The sequence below is a fragment of the Nannobrachium achirus genome, assembly GCF_963921795.1.
Source record: "Nannobrachium achirus genome assembly, chromosome: 12".
Classification (NCBI taxonomy): Eukaryota; Metazoa; Chordata; class Actinopteri; order Myctophiformes; family Myctophidae; genus Nannobrachium; species Nannobrachium achirus.
In genome coordinates, this window is record NC_137832.1 from 19,517,514 (window position 1) to 19,533,691 (window position 16,178).

Here is a 16,178-nt window from a genome sequence, read left to right on the forward strand (position 1 = left end):
TTCATGGATGGGAGCAAGGACCACCTGGGCCCTGGGAAAGGGGAATCTCAGGGGATTCCCCCTTTGCGGAACTACCTCTTCCTCACCATGTTCACCTGTTTGTTTTGCCCGGCGTGGCCCATCAATATAGTGGCTCTGGTTTTCTCTGTGTTTGTAAGTAATGATTTTACGGATCATTTTTTATATGTGTTTGAACTAGTGTCAAGTAATTATTGATATGGTAATGCTAGACACAGTAGACTTGTGTTTTGTTATGAATAGACAATTAATATTATGATATTATTAAGAGATTTCACAGGAAGACATTAACCATTTACAAATGTGGATGCATGTCACATCTATAAATCTCTATCTAATGGAATATGGCATACTGTATACAGTATTATCTGAGTAGAACATGACACCTGGGTTTAGAACTGCAGAGACAAAGTTGATTTTGATTGCCAAGGGGAGATGTTGACTGTGGTGTAAGTTACACGTTAGAAATCTCTCAGAGAAAACATTAGCTTTATTGTATATATCACTGACCAAGAGAGTATGAAGTAGAACTGTGATCTAAGATTTAAGTTTCATAAATTCCAGTATCGCCTTTTAATTTCTTTGAGAAGCTCATAGTCACGTACACGTAAACAAATACTATGTGTGCTCAGATCAAGCTTATAGTAAACATACTAATATTAAACGGCAAATTCATGTTCCTATAGTGCCAGTGCTTTCCTGACTTACGAAATAATACTATTATGTTATATACTCAAACTGTAACTGTTATTCACCAATCACCAGAACTTTAGTTCTGGACAAAAGCCAGATGGAATTATGGGTGGACCCCATTAGGGGTGAATGTTTTTGGACTCAACCAGAGGTTAATGGTAACTGATGGTTTGCCTCTGTGTGCGAATAGACATTATTCTAAGACAGTGTTTCTCAAAGTGGACTCTGTGGGTTCCTTTATGGGGGTCTAAATTGACCCATACAAGACTGTAACTCTGACAGTGTACAAATGGAACCAAATGAACCCGTTAGGGTTCATTTGGTTCCATTTGTACACTGTCAGAGTTAAGGGGAGACCTTGACATTTGAAAGTTTGAGAAACACTGTTCTAAGAGATGATTTTTTGCTCGGAGACGGTCTATTGACCGCTCCCTCTGACTGAACTCTGTGTACCAAATGGCAGCTGTTGCATCTTTATAGCTGTGAGAAACAAGATGTGCAGTGTAAGAAGCGGTAATCCGCTATAGTCTCTGATCAGTGAACTTGATATAAATATGAATTATAATTACTAGAGGCAGTGGGAATTTGAGATGGAAGGTTGAGGTGGTTTACATACTAAGGAGAGAGGCCCATAAAACATGATTTTATAGCTTCAAGATTCCGGTTAAGGTCTTTCATCTCAAGGGCCATTCACAAATTGCGTTCTCAGATAGTGCCAGTATGTCTAAAGGGTGTGGGTTGGGGGTCAGCTTTGCCAGAAACTAAAGTTGTGCTGACTTTTACTGGCACGGTGTAGGAGGGTTTATTTATATGTACTCAAGGAAGTATAACACTCATGTCCCTGTTGCTCACGATGACCTGCACGGATCTTCTTACCAAAAACTGAGTCATTACTGGAATACGAAAACATATCTAGAGTTCAGGGACATGCTGGGCCCCTGATTCAGCCCGGGAAAAAGAGTTGGAGAGGCCCTCATTGCACGCTATAGAGAGAGATCTGTCTCTCAGCTGCTACTCAAAGATTTGCCATTTCAGATCATGACAAGTGACACCCAGTGGGCCAATACTGTACATGAGTTATATTTCGTCGTTGTCGGGTGGAAACCTTGTTTGTCCAAAACCATTTGTTTTGTATTTATCATTTTAAAAATGATTTAAACTAGTGAAAACAGCCGATCTACAAGCACACAACGCCTCGCACCGCGAGGCGTTGTGTGCTTGTAGATCTGCTGTTTTCACTACTTTTGTGCAACGGCCTTGTATGATGAAGCAGGGCTTTGCTTTGCGAAAAAATGTATACATTTGAAACTTGGAGATACGAGGTTTCTGTCCTACAGTGACGATTTACTTTGTTGGCCGCCCAGCCCCCAAAATGGAACGAAGGCCGACATTTTATTTTTATTTTTTTCCTAATGGCCGGCCTGGACCGGCCGGGAATGAACCGGCAGTTCGGGAGTTGTCCCGCTTTTCCCAATGGCCAGCCCGTCCCTGCTAGAGCTCACCTTTACCCATTGTGCATTATTACTTGTATATTGATAAAATTGAGAATCTAACTAGGCTACTAACCATGGCAAGGTTGTTGGCATGCTCTGCTGAGTTACGTGAATTGAGTAAACCAGCTGAAATAATTGTCTGAATTGTCATTTTACAGTAGGTCTACTTTTTTTGGTACTTATGCTAGCTGACACTCGTTCCTTTTCTCACTCCTTCCTATGTTTTTGTCCCAAACCATTCACTCGTCCTGTAGGCCCAAAACAGCTATAACGACAATAACTACGAAGGTGCTCAACGGCTAGGTCAGAAAGCTCTCCATTTGGGGATCGCCTCGCTTATCATCGGCCTCCTTGTCATTGCCATCTTCTGCATTGTGCACTTTACTACGGTATTATCACATTATTACACCAATGACATTCAGTGAGAATGAATGCTGTATTTGTGCAGAAAGCTAAATATGTTTTCCTCTCAACTCCACAGGAGGTTCTTTGATGTCACACACAACACACAACATTCTTATCCATCCACTGACAGGCTATTGTTCTGAGCCAGTGCTGAATCTCTGACTCTGACCATCTTCTCAAGTATGTCTGGACCAGGGGTGGGCAGCTTTGATGATGGCGAGGGCCACTATATTTCCACCTTCACTCCAGAGGGCCACATTGCATATTGCTATACGTCCTACTTTGTCATGCTAGTAGTATCTAAAAATAGCCGATCTACAAGCTCAAAACGCATCGCGATGCGTTTTGAACTTGTAGATCGGCTATTTTTTGCTTCTTTTGAATTGGAATCCTTTCTTATTTTTTGTTATTCTTGAATTGGAATCCTGAAATGTACATTTTGATTTAATTTCAAACACATTTAGTTATATATTCTTGTTAACTTTATGAACTTAAATACAAATACATTGGACATAAAAAATACATTTTAATACTACTACGGTATACTAGTCATTAAGCTACTAATATAGACTGAAGGAATTAAAGCAGGTCATGTTTGGAATTGTAACAGCTGAAATCAATAATATATCAGTTTCAGGTATTAACCTGTGGGCCGTATTAAGTGAAGGTGGGGGCCGCATGTGGCCCCCGGGCCGCCAGTTGCCCATGTATGGTCCGGACCTTATCTCAGGAATCCACAATGTAGGGAAATAGAAAGTTAATATGATGTCTTATGATGCTGACCCCATGGAAGCTCCACCATCTTTATGATACAGTAAGTCTCTGTCTCTGAGACATAAGGCTTATTACTGTATACAGGCAGTATTGCCTGTGATGAAACACTACAATACCACTTCAAAATGATTGTTTATACACTATATATATATATATATATGCTTTCATTCTTAAATTGTGTAGGATCGAAGCACAGGGACTCATTATGTAAATATATTTTTTTCTATAACAGGACTTATGCTGCATTCATACTGAGAAAAGCCAAGCTAATGGTTGGTTTGGTAATTTAATGTAATCTCTATGCAAACCAGCTTTTCGAGCATGGAAATTTTAAAAGCTGGTTTGCATTGAGATTACATTGAATTACCAAGCCAACCATTAGCTTGGCTTCTCTCAGTGTGAATGCAGCATTAGATCAGATAAATGAAATATCTTGGTCAATGGTCCTTTTTTTGTTGTTGAAGAACTTAACAATGAATATTAGTGAATAATATTCAAGGAAAGCTTTTTTTCTTCTTCTTTCTGCCCTCAATGTCTGTAAAGCACATGAACTGTAATGTAATACTCAGATATTCAGTCACATATTCAAGACAAGCATGGAGTTAACACTGTTTGGGTCAAATAAATATTATGGCTCCCATGGAGCTGACTCCTCATATTGCCTGGGCTTAGTTCCCACTTATCCCTCACACCCACTGTAATCTGATAAGTCTGAAATAGTTTGTGCTGATACAGGGGCGTCACACCAAGTTCTGGGCCCTGAGTACAAGGATTCACTGAGGGCCCCCATGAATGTTAACTATTGAAAAATAGCAGATATACAAGCTCACAGCGCGGCACCGAGTGCAGCGCTGCGAGCTTGTAGATCTGCTATTTTTGAAAAGATTTGAAAATGTGTGCAAGAAACCTATGTTTCCATGTCAGTGGTGCTCAAACCTTTTCACGTGAAGGACCCCCAAAATAATATGTATTTGGACCCCATCTCAAAATATCTAGTTCCAGGGACCCCCCAGAAGCAAAACTTGAGTTACAAATGTTCGCTTAAAAAATACATATATTCAAAGATTTGCACACATTTTCACGAAATAGCAGATCTACAAGCTTGCAGCGCGGCACTCGGTGCCACGCTGTGAGCTTGTATATCTGCTATTTTTCAATAGCTAAAGTTACTAGGGCCCCTCCACCTTGGGCCCTAGTAACTCAGTCCCACTTTCCTCCCCCTAAGTTGTGACGCCCCTGTGCTGATATATAATAGTAATACCATTTAAAGGCTAAAATTAGAAGACATATTGTTGATGACACATGGTGATATAGGAGGGCATAGCATACCACCACTCTGCAATGGATCCTTTATTGCCCACAAAAATGCAATGGCTTAACAAACCATCTGTTAAATGTTATGTTGTTATTTGCTGCTAGAGATACGTTTAAGGTTTGGAGTGGTCTTGCTTGTACTTTTTGTGTTTTTGGCCTATTTCTTTTTGTTGTTATTTTTGTTTCTTTGAAACCTAGTATAGGCTACTTTGTATAATAATGCTGTTGTTGTTGCACAGTAATGCAGAACCAACACTTACCTGTGTGAGTGCAATGTCAAATAAAACCTGGAGTTGTTGTTAATAGATATAACGTACAAAACAGTTTTGTACAAAAGTGTGTACACTTTTACTTCTAGAACATGGAGGTGCTTCTCTGAACATGCTGCCATGCAAACAGTGAAACCGGAGAGCCGTGGGAGCCAGAGAGAAGTTCTGCATACTGAGTACTTTTACTTTTGGTGTATATTTTGATGCCTTTGCACTTTCGCTCAAGTGAAATGTTTGAATACTGGACTTTTCCTTTCACTATTTCCACATGATGGTATTGTAGTCTACCTTTTTTGTAAAACAAATTGAGTACTTTTTCCACAAGTGTTTATTCAGCTTCACTGTTTATGTTAATCCAGCAGAAAAGCAAAAAAATTAAATAAATGTATATATATATATATATAGGCTCTATATATATATATATATATATATATATATATAATATATATATATATATATATATATATATATATATATATATATATATATATATATATATTGTTTTTTTTTTTTACATTTAAGTACAGTTTTGAGTATTTCCAATTTAAAATACTTTTACTTCTACTCCACTACATCTCGCATCCAAGGCTACTATACTTTTACTCCACTACATTCATTTGCAAACATGCAATGCATTGTGAACTAGTAGATCTGCTATTTTCAATACATGTGTTATATATTTGAAAACATTAAATGGGACATTCTGCATAAGCATAATGATATACTTCTGGTAGGCTACTTTTAAGTAGCCTACATTTTGATACCAATATCTTTGTACATTTTGCATTACGGACTTGTACTTGTAACAGAGTATTTCTCCATACTTTTACTTACTTTTGAGTACTTTTCCACCACTTCACTGTCGTAGCCTACTACTATGGTAGTACGGAGTAATTACACGTGAAACAGGAGGCGGAAGAGGTGTGCTTTAAGCTGCTGCACCAGCACCAACAACAACAGCAGCAGCAGCACACACTACACTACTACAGTATATGTGTTTTTGACGGCGAGGAGGTTTTAAAACATTTTTTCAAGCAATCGGTTACAATTAAAGGTAAGACAAACGTACAAACTACGACCTATCATCTGGGGACGTGCATGATGTTTACTTTGGTTTGGAAATGTATTTCATCCGGAGAGATATTTTGTAACAAAACACGGAAACAATGTAACGCCACCAGTGTTATAGTTGCCGTTGGTCATTATTGCACTTAATTAGGTTACATAATGACAGGATCATGCGTTAGTGTTAAAGCCATACTGTGTAAGTTGCTCACCTAGTGGTCATTAGCCCTATAGCGAACCGCGGTCGCGTCCGCGTCTTTCGGCCGTTTTTCGTACCTTCAGACCCCCGCGTCTGCCTCCACCTCGCTGAGATCTATCTTTGGAGGGGTCCCTTGTTCCTGTGCGTTCAGTAATTCCAGAGATACACTCCTTCACCCTGCCTGGTAGGCGAAATTACCTAGAGACTGGATGGTACAAACCGGCGACAACAAAATGGCGACCCCACTTCAAGATGCGATGTGATTGGCCGGCAGTTGTATAACCCTCGCTGTGATTGGCCGGTAGTGTGATGACGCAATTTTGGCGCGAGATCCGGTCCACGGCAAGGATCTCAGTTTACATATAGAGAAGGCTTTACAGGCTGAAATTCACGGCGCGGATCTTCTAAAACTTTTGTGTTTTAATAGTTAGGAGAATTTTAAGATTTGTTTTATAAAAAAAGTTACATAGTACGACTTTAATGGAGGGTCATTGGTGTGATGTTTGCACTACAATTTGAGCCGTTCTAGGGCAAATGTGATGCAGACACTAGTGGCTGTAGCCTTTAGGCTGTGTGTACTGTGTACTGACTGTGTAGCCTATGGAAAGCTTTGTTTGGATAATGGTGGGTTCACTGGGTTGTGGTGGGGAAAGTACTCACATGTTTGTTTTACATAAGTAAAAGTATCAATACTGCAATGTAGAAATAGTCGTGGAAACGTGGAGATATATATTACTACATTTCTTACACATTTGATTTTCTACCAGAATTTTAAATTGTATCTAGCCAAGGTATATGGGCTTGGGCTATATCTGACTAGAGCTGACCCCCATTGCAGCAGTTAACTACTGGGTGAAAGCACTACAGATTAGAATGACACTTGGATGAAAGCCTCCATGACAATGCATTGAGTGTTCTATTTATGAGTATGGTATGGAATACATGCATGCAATGTATAGAATAGCCTATATCAGCCATGCTACAGGGCTATAGGTTGTGACGTGAAGAACTATGTTATTGCAGTGGTTCTCAACCTATTATTTAGAGGGGTCCCCAGATGATTAGATTAATGCGCAACATTGTTTTCTCACTCAACAGTCAACAAACCAATCTGCATATTTCTAAAGTGACAATTTAAAGACTTTCTAATACCTCTAAAATGGCAAATTAAACATTGGCCAAAGTGTCAAATATTAGGGGCAGATATTTTGCGAGGCGTTGTGAGCATGTAGACTGGCTATATTTTCACAACAGAACCATGTTATACAAAATGTAATGGCTCAACTCTTAGTGCTCGTCAGGGTGTGGGGGTCCCCAGTTAAAATATGATTATTTTGGGGGTCGCAGCCTGAAAAGGTTGAGAAGAACCAGTGTGTTACTGGAGGGTTGCGATTGAATGATGTGTTGTTTAGTGTTTAATTGGGTCAGGGGCATCACACCAAATTCTGGGCCCTGGGTACAAGGATTCACTGCGGGCCCCCCATGAATGTTAACTATTGAAAAATAGCAGATATACAAGCTCACAGCGCGGCACCGAGTGCCGCGCTGCGAGCTTGTAGATCTGCTATTTTTGAAAAATCGTGAAAATGTGTGCAAGAAACGTATGTTTCTATATGTCAGTGGTGCTCAAACGTTTTCATGTGAAGGACCCCCAAGATGATATGTATTTGGCCATAGCTAGACCCCCCATCTCAAAATATTTAGTTCCAGGGACCCCTCCCCGGAAGCAAAATTTATGTTACAAATATTCGCTTAAAAAATACATATTCAAAGATTTGCACACATTTCTACGACTTTTCAAAAATAGCAGATCTACAAGCTCGCAGCGCAGCACTCGGTGCCACGCTGTGAGCTTGTATATCTGCTATTTTTCAATAGCTAAAGTTACTATAGGGCCCCTCGGCCTCCACCTTGGGCCCTGGTAACTCAGTCCTACTTTCCTACCCCTTGTGACGCCCCTGCATTGGGTTGATGGTGTGTTGTGTGCTGCAGCAGTGGCTGTGGCCTGTTGTTGATGCCGCAGAGAGGACATGGGCAACAGCAGCAGCGACCGAGGTGGCCAGGGAGGTCGAGATGGGCAGCACGGTGCCAAAGATGGCGCGCGCTCTAACATCCTGATTGACAGCACGGAGGATGCAGACCTCTTCCGAGGAGAAGATGCAAAAGTATTTACATGAGTAATAATTAAAATACAGTATATTTTATCCAACTTGTTCACTTGGGATTGCTGAAATGTTTGGTGTAATGTCTTGAAAATACGTCTGATTTGTGTGTGTTTTGTTCATTAATATAATCATAAGATAAGATGTTTATTTGTCACTGTATGAAACATACAACAAAATGTTGTTTAATGCATCCACATAACAAACAACAGCATCAACAAAGAAACATATATACACTTATAGAGCAACATAATGTCGTAAACCGTTCAAGTCCGTTCATAGTTCAGTCAGTTCATAGTCTCCTGTCATGGGTATTGGGTCTTATGTGCCTGTCCTGTGCTTGTCCTGAGAACAGTGAGAGAAATTCCAAGCTGACCTGGAAACTATCTGTTTACGAGTTCCAATATTACACAGTTTTGTCAGGATAGGAGATGATCCCTGAAATTTTGTGCAAGCTTTTCTGAGCATGCTAAGCAAAATCAGGGAACGCAAAGCAATACCCCCCATAGGGATACAATAGCAGAATAATAGCAATACATTGATGTGTAACTTAGTCAAAATCACAGTATTTGAGCTTAACCTTGACATATAACATAGTAAAAAAGAATCACATTATTGAGCTTAACAATATTGACATGAACTTGACACTGAAGAAAGCAAGCCATATTTAAAGGAGCCTTTCCTACTGATTGAGAGCTTTGATTGGAGTATGGCAGTCATGTGACAGCAGGTATGATAATGAGGTATGAGAACAGAGCTGACTGACATCTGACTACAGCTTGCAGCGACTTGACTCCCATGTCCTGCATAAACTAACGCTGGCGCTTCATATATTGGTTCTACAAACTCAAAAATGATATACTTTGATCTTGTCCAGGCTCCACAGGAAATACAAGAGTTTCTGGCCTGGCAGCATGACTTGGAGAGTGAAACTAAAAGTCCAACACAAGCTAGGCCCACTGTTTTCAGATGGACAGGGGGCGCCAAAGAAGTCTTTGTGTCTGGTTCTTTTAACAACTGGGCTACCAAGATCCCACTAAATAAAAGGTAGTGGGCAGAGATAACTGAATTATTTAGCCAAGATACTACATATTGTCGCTATCGGGTGTAAACCTTGTATGTACAAAACCTTTCATGAAATGGGAAAAAAAGAACCTTTGTTCCGATGGATCCAATGTAGGTGTTAAGGCCCATTCCTACTGGGCCAGATAAAAGATTTTAAAAAATCTCTTTCTCTAGATAAAAAAAATCTCTTAGTCACAATTTCTTGTTAATATTTTGTATTAGTTTAAATATTTATAAAACCCACAGAGAGATTAATCACTTTCAATTTGGTGTCCTTGGTTTGAGCATGTTAAGCTAAGATTATATTATTTCAAAACTGACGAAAATAACTGATCTACAAAACAAGTAGATACTTTTGTGCAACTGTCATATGAACAAGTGTTAAATAGGGAATTCGTTTATGGGGGGGAAAAAATATAAATTATGGAGATACAAGGTTTCTTACTCACAGCGATGATATGTCAGGAATAATCTGAATCATGGCTTTTGATAGGTTTTTCTTTTCCCCCCCCTTTTTCGTTTTTATGTGATTTCTGTCAACTACAGTCAGAACAACTTTGTGGCTATCGTTGACTTACCAGAGGGGGAGCACCAGTATAAGTTATGCGTAGATGGGCAGTGGACCTTGGATCCCAATGGGGTGAGTTGAACGTCTTCTGGCTGCCTGCCACTACTACTATTTGTCTGTGCTGTTCCGTTGCTCTCTGTTCTTAACATACTGTATGTATGACTTCTCTGTTATGTAAGACAGTGGCTCTCAACCTTTTCAGGCCGCGACCCCCAAAATAATCATATTTTAACTGGGGACCCCCAGTCCCCACGCCCTGACGAGCACTAAGAGTTGAGGCATTACATTTTGTATAACTCGGTTCTATTGTGAAAAATAGCCGATCTACATTCTCACAACGCCTCGCAACGCGAGGCGTTGTGAGAATGTAGATCGGCTATTTTCACAATTTCTGCCTCTGATGTTTGACAATTTGGCCAATGTTTAATTTGTCATTTTAGAGGTAGTACAAAGTCCTTCAATTGTCACTTGTGAAGAAATGTGAAGATACCCTCTATACCAGGGGTTTTCAAAGTGGGTGGCGGGGCACCCCGGGGTGCCGCGACGGCAGTCCAGGGGTGCCGCGAGATAATTTGATAATAGTTGGAATTTATTTGGACACTTGAAAAAATATTTAGTATAAACTTCAAGTACAAAGTTATTTTCAATCAGTTTTAACCAAAATGGATAGATCTCAACGTTTTCCTCACAACATAATCACTAAAATATCGTCATTGTCGGGCAGAAACCTCGAATCTCCAAGTTTCAAATGTGTACGTCTTTTGGTAAAGCAAAGCCCTGCTTCATATACAAGACTGTCGCACAAAACTAGTGAAAACAGCCGATCTACAAGCACACAACGCCTCGCATCGCGAGGCGTTGTGTGCTTGTAGATCGGCTGTTTTCACTAGTTTATTGCATTTTATAGATGATAAATACAAGGTTTCCACCCGACAACGACGATATGCTATAAATATAAGGTGCTGGGAGTGAAAACTATAATGTAGGGGTGCCTCGGATTAAAAAAATATTTATGGGGTGCCCTGAGACAAAAAAGTTTGGGAACCCCTGCTCTATACACTTAAACTTTATGTTGGTTTGTTTACTGTTGAGTGAGAAAACAATGTTGCACATTAAGTCCCGACCCACAGGTTGAGAACCACTGATGTAAAGGATGATTCAGGATGATTAAACACCTCTGCTTCCCCTCTGTGTTTAATCATCCTATCGTGTGCTATTTCTAAACTACTACCGGCGCGGTGACAATTATCCCTCTTATTACACGGCTGCTTAATAAATAAATGAATAAAGTGACCCAAAAGTAACAACAAAACAAAGTAATTCCTTGTTTACGGTAATGACGTATTCCATAATGTTGCACTCGCCGTCCACCCAGCGCAACAAATTCGGTCACCTTGGAAAACAAGGAAGGTTATTTGTTGATCAAATAGAAATTTTGGTTACTGTCTAAAAACATTATTGAGAGAAACGTTTAGTTGTACATTATATTGTGTGTTTGATTGTATGGCATGTCATGTTGGATACAGCCAGGTGCTCTGAGCCTTTGATTAGACAGCGGTCTGTTATTGCGCCCATCTGTCATTATCCAGAAATAACACACCACTGAATTCAGCGATTGACCAATCAGAATCAAGCATTCAACGAAGCTGTGTAATAAACAGTATTATTGTAGGGAGGGACACGTCGCTTTATATTCTAGGAATATTTGTTACACCTGTTGTCTGCGCATGTTGTCACTGTGGCCCTTGTACTACACTACTTTTTGTAGCTTGAGATGTCGTTATCAAATCAAAGCATATTCTTCATTTACCTTCATAGTAAACCACTCAGGATATAAAATGTAACTTGCATGTAAATAAAATTTAAGATTTTGACATTGAGGTTGATCATGTTAGACTGAAGGCAGGCGAGTTTCATATTTTACACATACACTAGTACTAGTTCTTTGCATTTTTATTCGCTTAATATCAACATTTGATATCCCTTCTAGGCTGTGTTGACTACCAAGACTGGAACAATCAATAATACAATCCAGGTGAAGAGAACAGACTTTGAGGTTTTCGATGCCCTCAGGATCGACTCACAGGAAACTGCAGATATTTCAGGTACAGACCCTGACCTGTGTTTGCGTATGCTGCAATCAAATATCGGTAGTCCCTAACCTTAACCTCAGTAACTCTAACTAAATTCGGACTAATGAACCTTCGGCCTAATGAACCTTCGGCCTTATGGGCAGTCCCCTCAAATATCACAATATGTTTTTACCAAATAAATATCAATAGTTAAGTTAAGTTGAGATAATCCTATCACTATATCAATTTAATATTGACATATTGCCCTGCATCAAACACTAGTAATTGTGGTTCCATTCCGTAACAAGTCCATTTCGAATTAATCTGTACTGTTATTTCTTTCAATGATTTAACCCATTCAGAACGGGTACACATTATGGTGTATCATTATTTTATGCTTTAACTATTGAAAATTAGCAGATATACAAGCTCACAGCGCGCTGCGAGCTTGTAATCTGCTATTTTTGAAAAATCGTGAAAATTTGAATTTTGACCCGATTCTATAAGTGTCTTTTGAATCCTTCTATGGTTTTTTGAAAAACCTGTGTTTCTATGTCAGCAATCTGGCCAGCCATCGTCAAAGAAAAGGTCCTTTTCACTCAACTGGAGCTCAGTTAGTCTGTTCTTGAGAGACTACTATGTCAGTGGTTCTCAAACCTTTTCATGTGAAGGACCCCCAAAATGATATTTATTTGGCCACGGACCCTCATCTCAAAATATTTTCTTCCAGGGACCACCCAGAAGCAAAATTTGAGTTACAAACGTTTGCTTTGAAAATACATATATTCATATACATATATAAGATTTGCACACATTTTCACGACTTTTTCAAAAATAGCGCGGCACTCGCTGTGAGCTTGTATATCTGCTATTTTTCAATAGTTAAAGCATTCAATAATCCTAGGTAAGAGCTGTTGTATGCTAGTGTTGTTGAAGTGATTGTACATTTCCAGACCTGTCCAGCTCCCCTCCCGGCCCCTACCACCAGGATGGATATATACTGAAGACGGAGGACAAGGTTAAGAGTCCTCCTATCTTACCACCTCACTTGCTCCAAGTACTGCTAAACAAGGACACCGTCGTTTCTGTAAGTGTGCATTTGCTTATGGAACACACATACTAACTCCAAAATGAAATATCCAACAACTGTAAAAGGTGGCAGTTTTACCGTTACATTTCCAAAAGTAGCCAGGGTCAGGATTACTGTTAAGTCACCCTAATGCCAGACACTGGAGTAAAACATTAGACAATTGAGAGAGGCAGAAAATGAGCCCATGTGGTATGCGTCCTACTAACAGATCGATCATCTGAATTGCAGAGTGCAGACATATTGGGAACCTTTGGTGATCTTTTCCTTTCCTCTGTATCTTTCCTAGTGTGACCCCACCCTGCTTCCAGAGCCTAACCACGTGATGCTCAATCACCTGTATGCTCTTTCCATCAAGGTAAGCTTAAGAAAAAAGACTATATTTCAGAGGTCAACTGCATAGCATAGTAAAGAATGTTACCCTGCACAGTATCTGAAGCATTTTGCTGATGCACATATCGAAAAGGATTTTAAATCAAAGCCTGTACTCTTGTACCAACTGAAATACTCTACATTTGTCTGTCTTTCAGGATGGGGTGATGGTTCTCAGTGCAACCCACCGCTACAAAAAGAAGTATGTTACGACACTCTTGTACAAACCAATATAATTAGTACAATTACCAAAGGTGATCCGAGTGCTTCTGAGAGTTTACAAGGTGATGACTCCAGGCCTGGTGGTGTTAGAGGTGCTCGAAGTAAAAAAGAAAAAAGGATAATAATAACAAGGGGTCCCATTAAGACAGCTTCTTCAAGCACACTCTGAAGCAAGGAATATAGTTAAAAAGCCTTTAATGACTGACAAGGGCTATTACATATTAAAACAATAAAGGGCCACGGATGCATAATTAGTAATTCCATATATCATTCCACTTTAAATGAAATGAAACGCATTGAATTTTTACTTTGTTTTTTTCTATACATTTGTGTTTTAAATACTCTATAGAGTAGAACCTGACAGTTCTTATACGTACCGGGCCATTGAGTTGTACTCCATCACTGACTGTGCCTCTTTGAAATCTATAATTATATTCCACATACTGTATATTTTTGTTTTAAATACTCTAGACTAGAGTAGAACTCAATGGTTCATCTGTGTATCAAGTGATACAGTTTTATTCCGTCACAGACTGTGCCTCTTTGAAACTTATTCTGTTTTGGAATGGTGTGCTTTTGCAAAATGGAAGAATAGTAGTATGTCATGTTATTGATTTACCATTGCTAGAACAAAGAATTCAGATGTTTATACATGTGTCTGTCCATACTGTATGTAAATCAAGTTCACAGAGAATGATTTAAAATCTTATAGAAAGATTTGATAAAAGGAGTTGTATGCTTTCCATTTCAAAATGCTGTATAGGGCTATTCATGTTAAACTGTTATCTAGTGTTTATTATTCAACAAAGGAAAAAGTTAAATCTAAGATGACCATATCCTGTGTCTAAAGGACTCAAGTCTGATAATACCTTGAGTAATATTCAGTTTTATATACAGTATGCATTGGGTGACTTTTACTTTGTTGCCAATAAATCTGTGTCTCACTTTCAAAGGGTGAATGTGTCGTTTTGGATCCAACGTTCTTATCATTATGAATGTATTTATTTGAAACTTGAATAGTAAAAGGCTTTTCTAGTCTAAAGCTGCGTACAAACCTGAAGCTATTTCTTCTATTCTAGTCGCTTCTATCGCTTCACTTTGGTCGCGCAGGTCTGCGTAGGTGTCCCGTTGGAATCAAGACGAAACACCCGGAAAAAAGGGAGTCCCAACACCAAACACCAAAAACATGTCCGTGTCTCCGGACAACATCAACACTGATTGGCAGTCAGGACGCGATGGGTGGAGTGGGGGTGAAGCGAAGGTCGCTTCAGTTGGATTCTTCCAAGTGGGGCGATGATATGAGGGGCGCCGCACCCGTTCGCGCCGTGCTCGGTCGCACGTCCTCTCGTCTTTGCATTCACTTTGTATGTAATCGCGCCGCTCGAACCATCCAGGTTTGAACCCAGCTTAACACATTCTGCACATTTTACTCATTCACACTCACTCAGAATCGGCCACTTAAAGGGGAAGACCACCCATTTTCAATATTGAAATATGTCATTAATATACCTTAGAGGAGTTGTGTGGAAATAAAAAAACCTTTTCCCCCCTTCTGTGTTGCCTAGAACTGGAGGATTGATTTTGGTTTGTAAAGTACAATGTGTGATGTCATCAAGTTGTACTTTACAATACAAACCCCAAAATCAATCCTCCAGTTCTAGGCAACACAGAAAGGGGGGAACTTGTTTTCTGACACAGTTCAATATTGAAAATGGGTGGTCTTCCCCTTTAAGCCCTATTAAAAAGATCTCACGTGCACCGCAATGCGTAGTGAACTTGTAGATCTTCGCTTTTATATTTGTGTTGCATTGTGAAGTTGTGGACACGATAGTTTTGAACATTTTATCATATTTTCTAACATCTCTGCCTATATTGAATGTGGTTAATTGATTGGTCAATGTCAGGGACACAGAATGATGTGACAACAGAGTTGCTTGTCATTTCTGTATTTTCATACTAACCTCTTGACCTTGATTTGTACATTTTAATGTTTAATCTTGAGACAAACACAGCTATTGTTTGATTGGAATACTTCTATGCCTGAACAAAGATTCAAGGACATTGTGTATATATAAACCTTGTGCAAAGGTGTCATTATTTTCAGTGCGTACATCAATATTGGTTTATGTAATGCTGTGTGATTAGAAAGTAACTATACGATTCTAGAATCAAACATTTTCCATCCAAATACTTAACAGGCTTTAGCCAAACTCTGTTCCAAATATATTGGGTGTCAAATACTCAAAATAAATAGCAAACAAAGGGTTAGAGTTTTGTTAATACCGTTATGTTTCATAAACTCAACTCTGGCAAATTGACTTGGCCTAATTTCCATTACATTTCAAGCTTCAAGTACAGTCAGAGAAATGTGGTAGTTTGTCATATTTGACCGAAGAAAAA

General features: G+C 39.4%; 2 protein-coding genes across 2 annotated transcripts; both read left to right on the forward strand.

Moving 5' to 3' along the window:
- Nucleotides 1-3: 3 nt before the first annotated feature.
- Nucleotides 4-2,697, forward strand: LOC308295456 (transmembrane protein 233-like; the record flags this gene model as incomplete). Its single annotated transcript, XM_080738506.1, has 3 exons — nucleotides 4-153; nucleotides 2,459-2,593; nucleotides 2,686-2,697. 3 exons carry the CDS (start codon nucleotides 4-6, stop codon nucleotides 2,695-2,697), a joined length of 297 nt encoding a protein of 98 aa, XP_080594632.1.
- Nucleotides 2,698-5,872: 3,175 nt separating this feature from the next.
- LOC308295277 (5'-AMP-activated protein kinase subunit beta-1-like) lies at nucleotides 5,873-14,709 on the forward strand. The gene is made up of 8 exons (XM_080738304.1): nucleotides 5,873-6,020; nucleotides 8,223-8,395; nucleotides 9,270-9,439; nucleotides 10,004-10,097; nucleotides 12,016-12,130; nucleotides 13,051-13,184; nucleotides 13,474-13,542; nucleotides 13,715-14,709. The coding sequence occupies exons 2-8, from the start codon at nucleotides 8,261-8,263 to the stop codon at nucleotides 13,790-13,792; spliced, it is 795 nt and encodes a 264-aa protein (XP_080594430.1). The 5' UTR covers nucleotides 5,873-6,020; nucleotides 8,223-8,260; the 3' UTR covers nucleotides 13,793-14,709.
- Nucleotides 14,710-16,178: the final 1,469 nt, after the last annotated feature.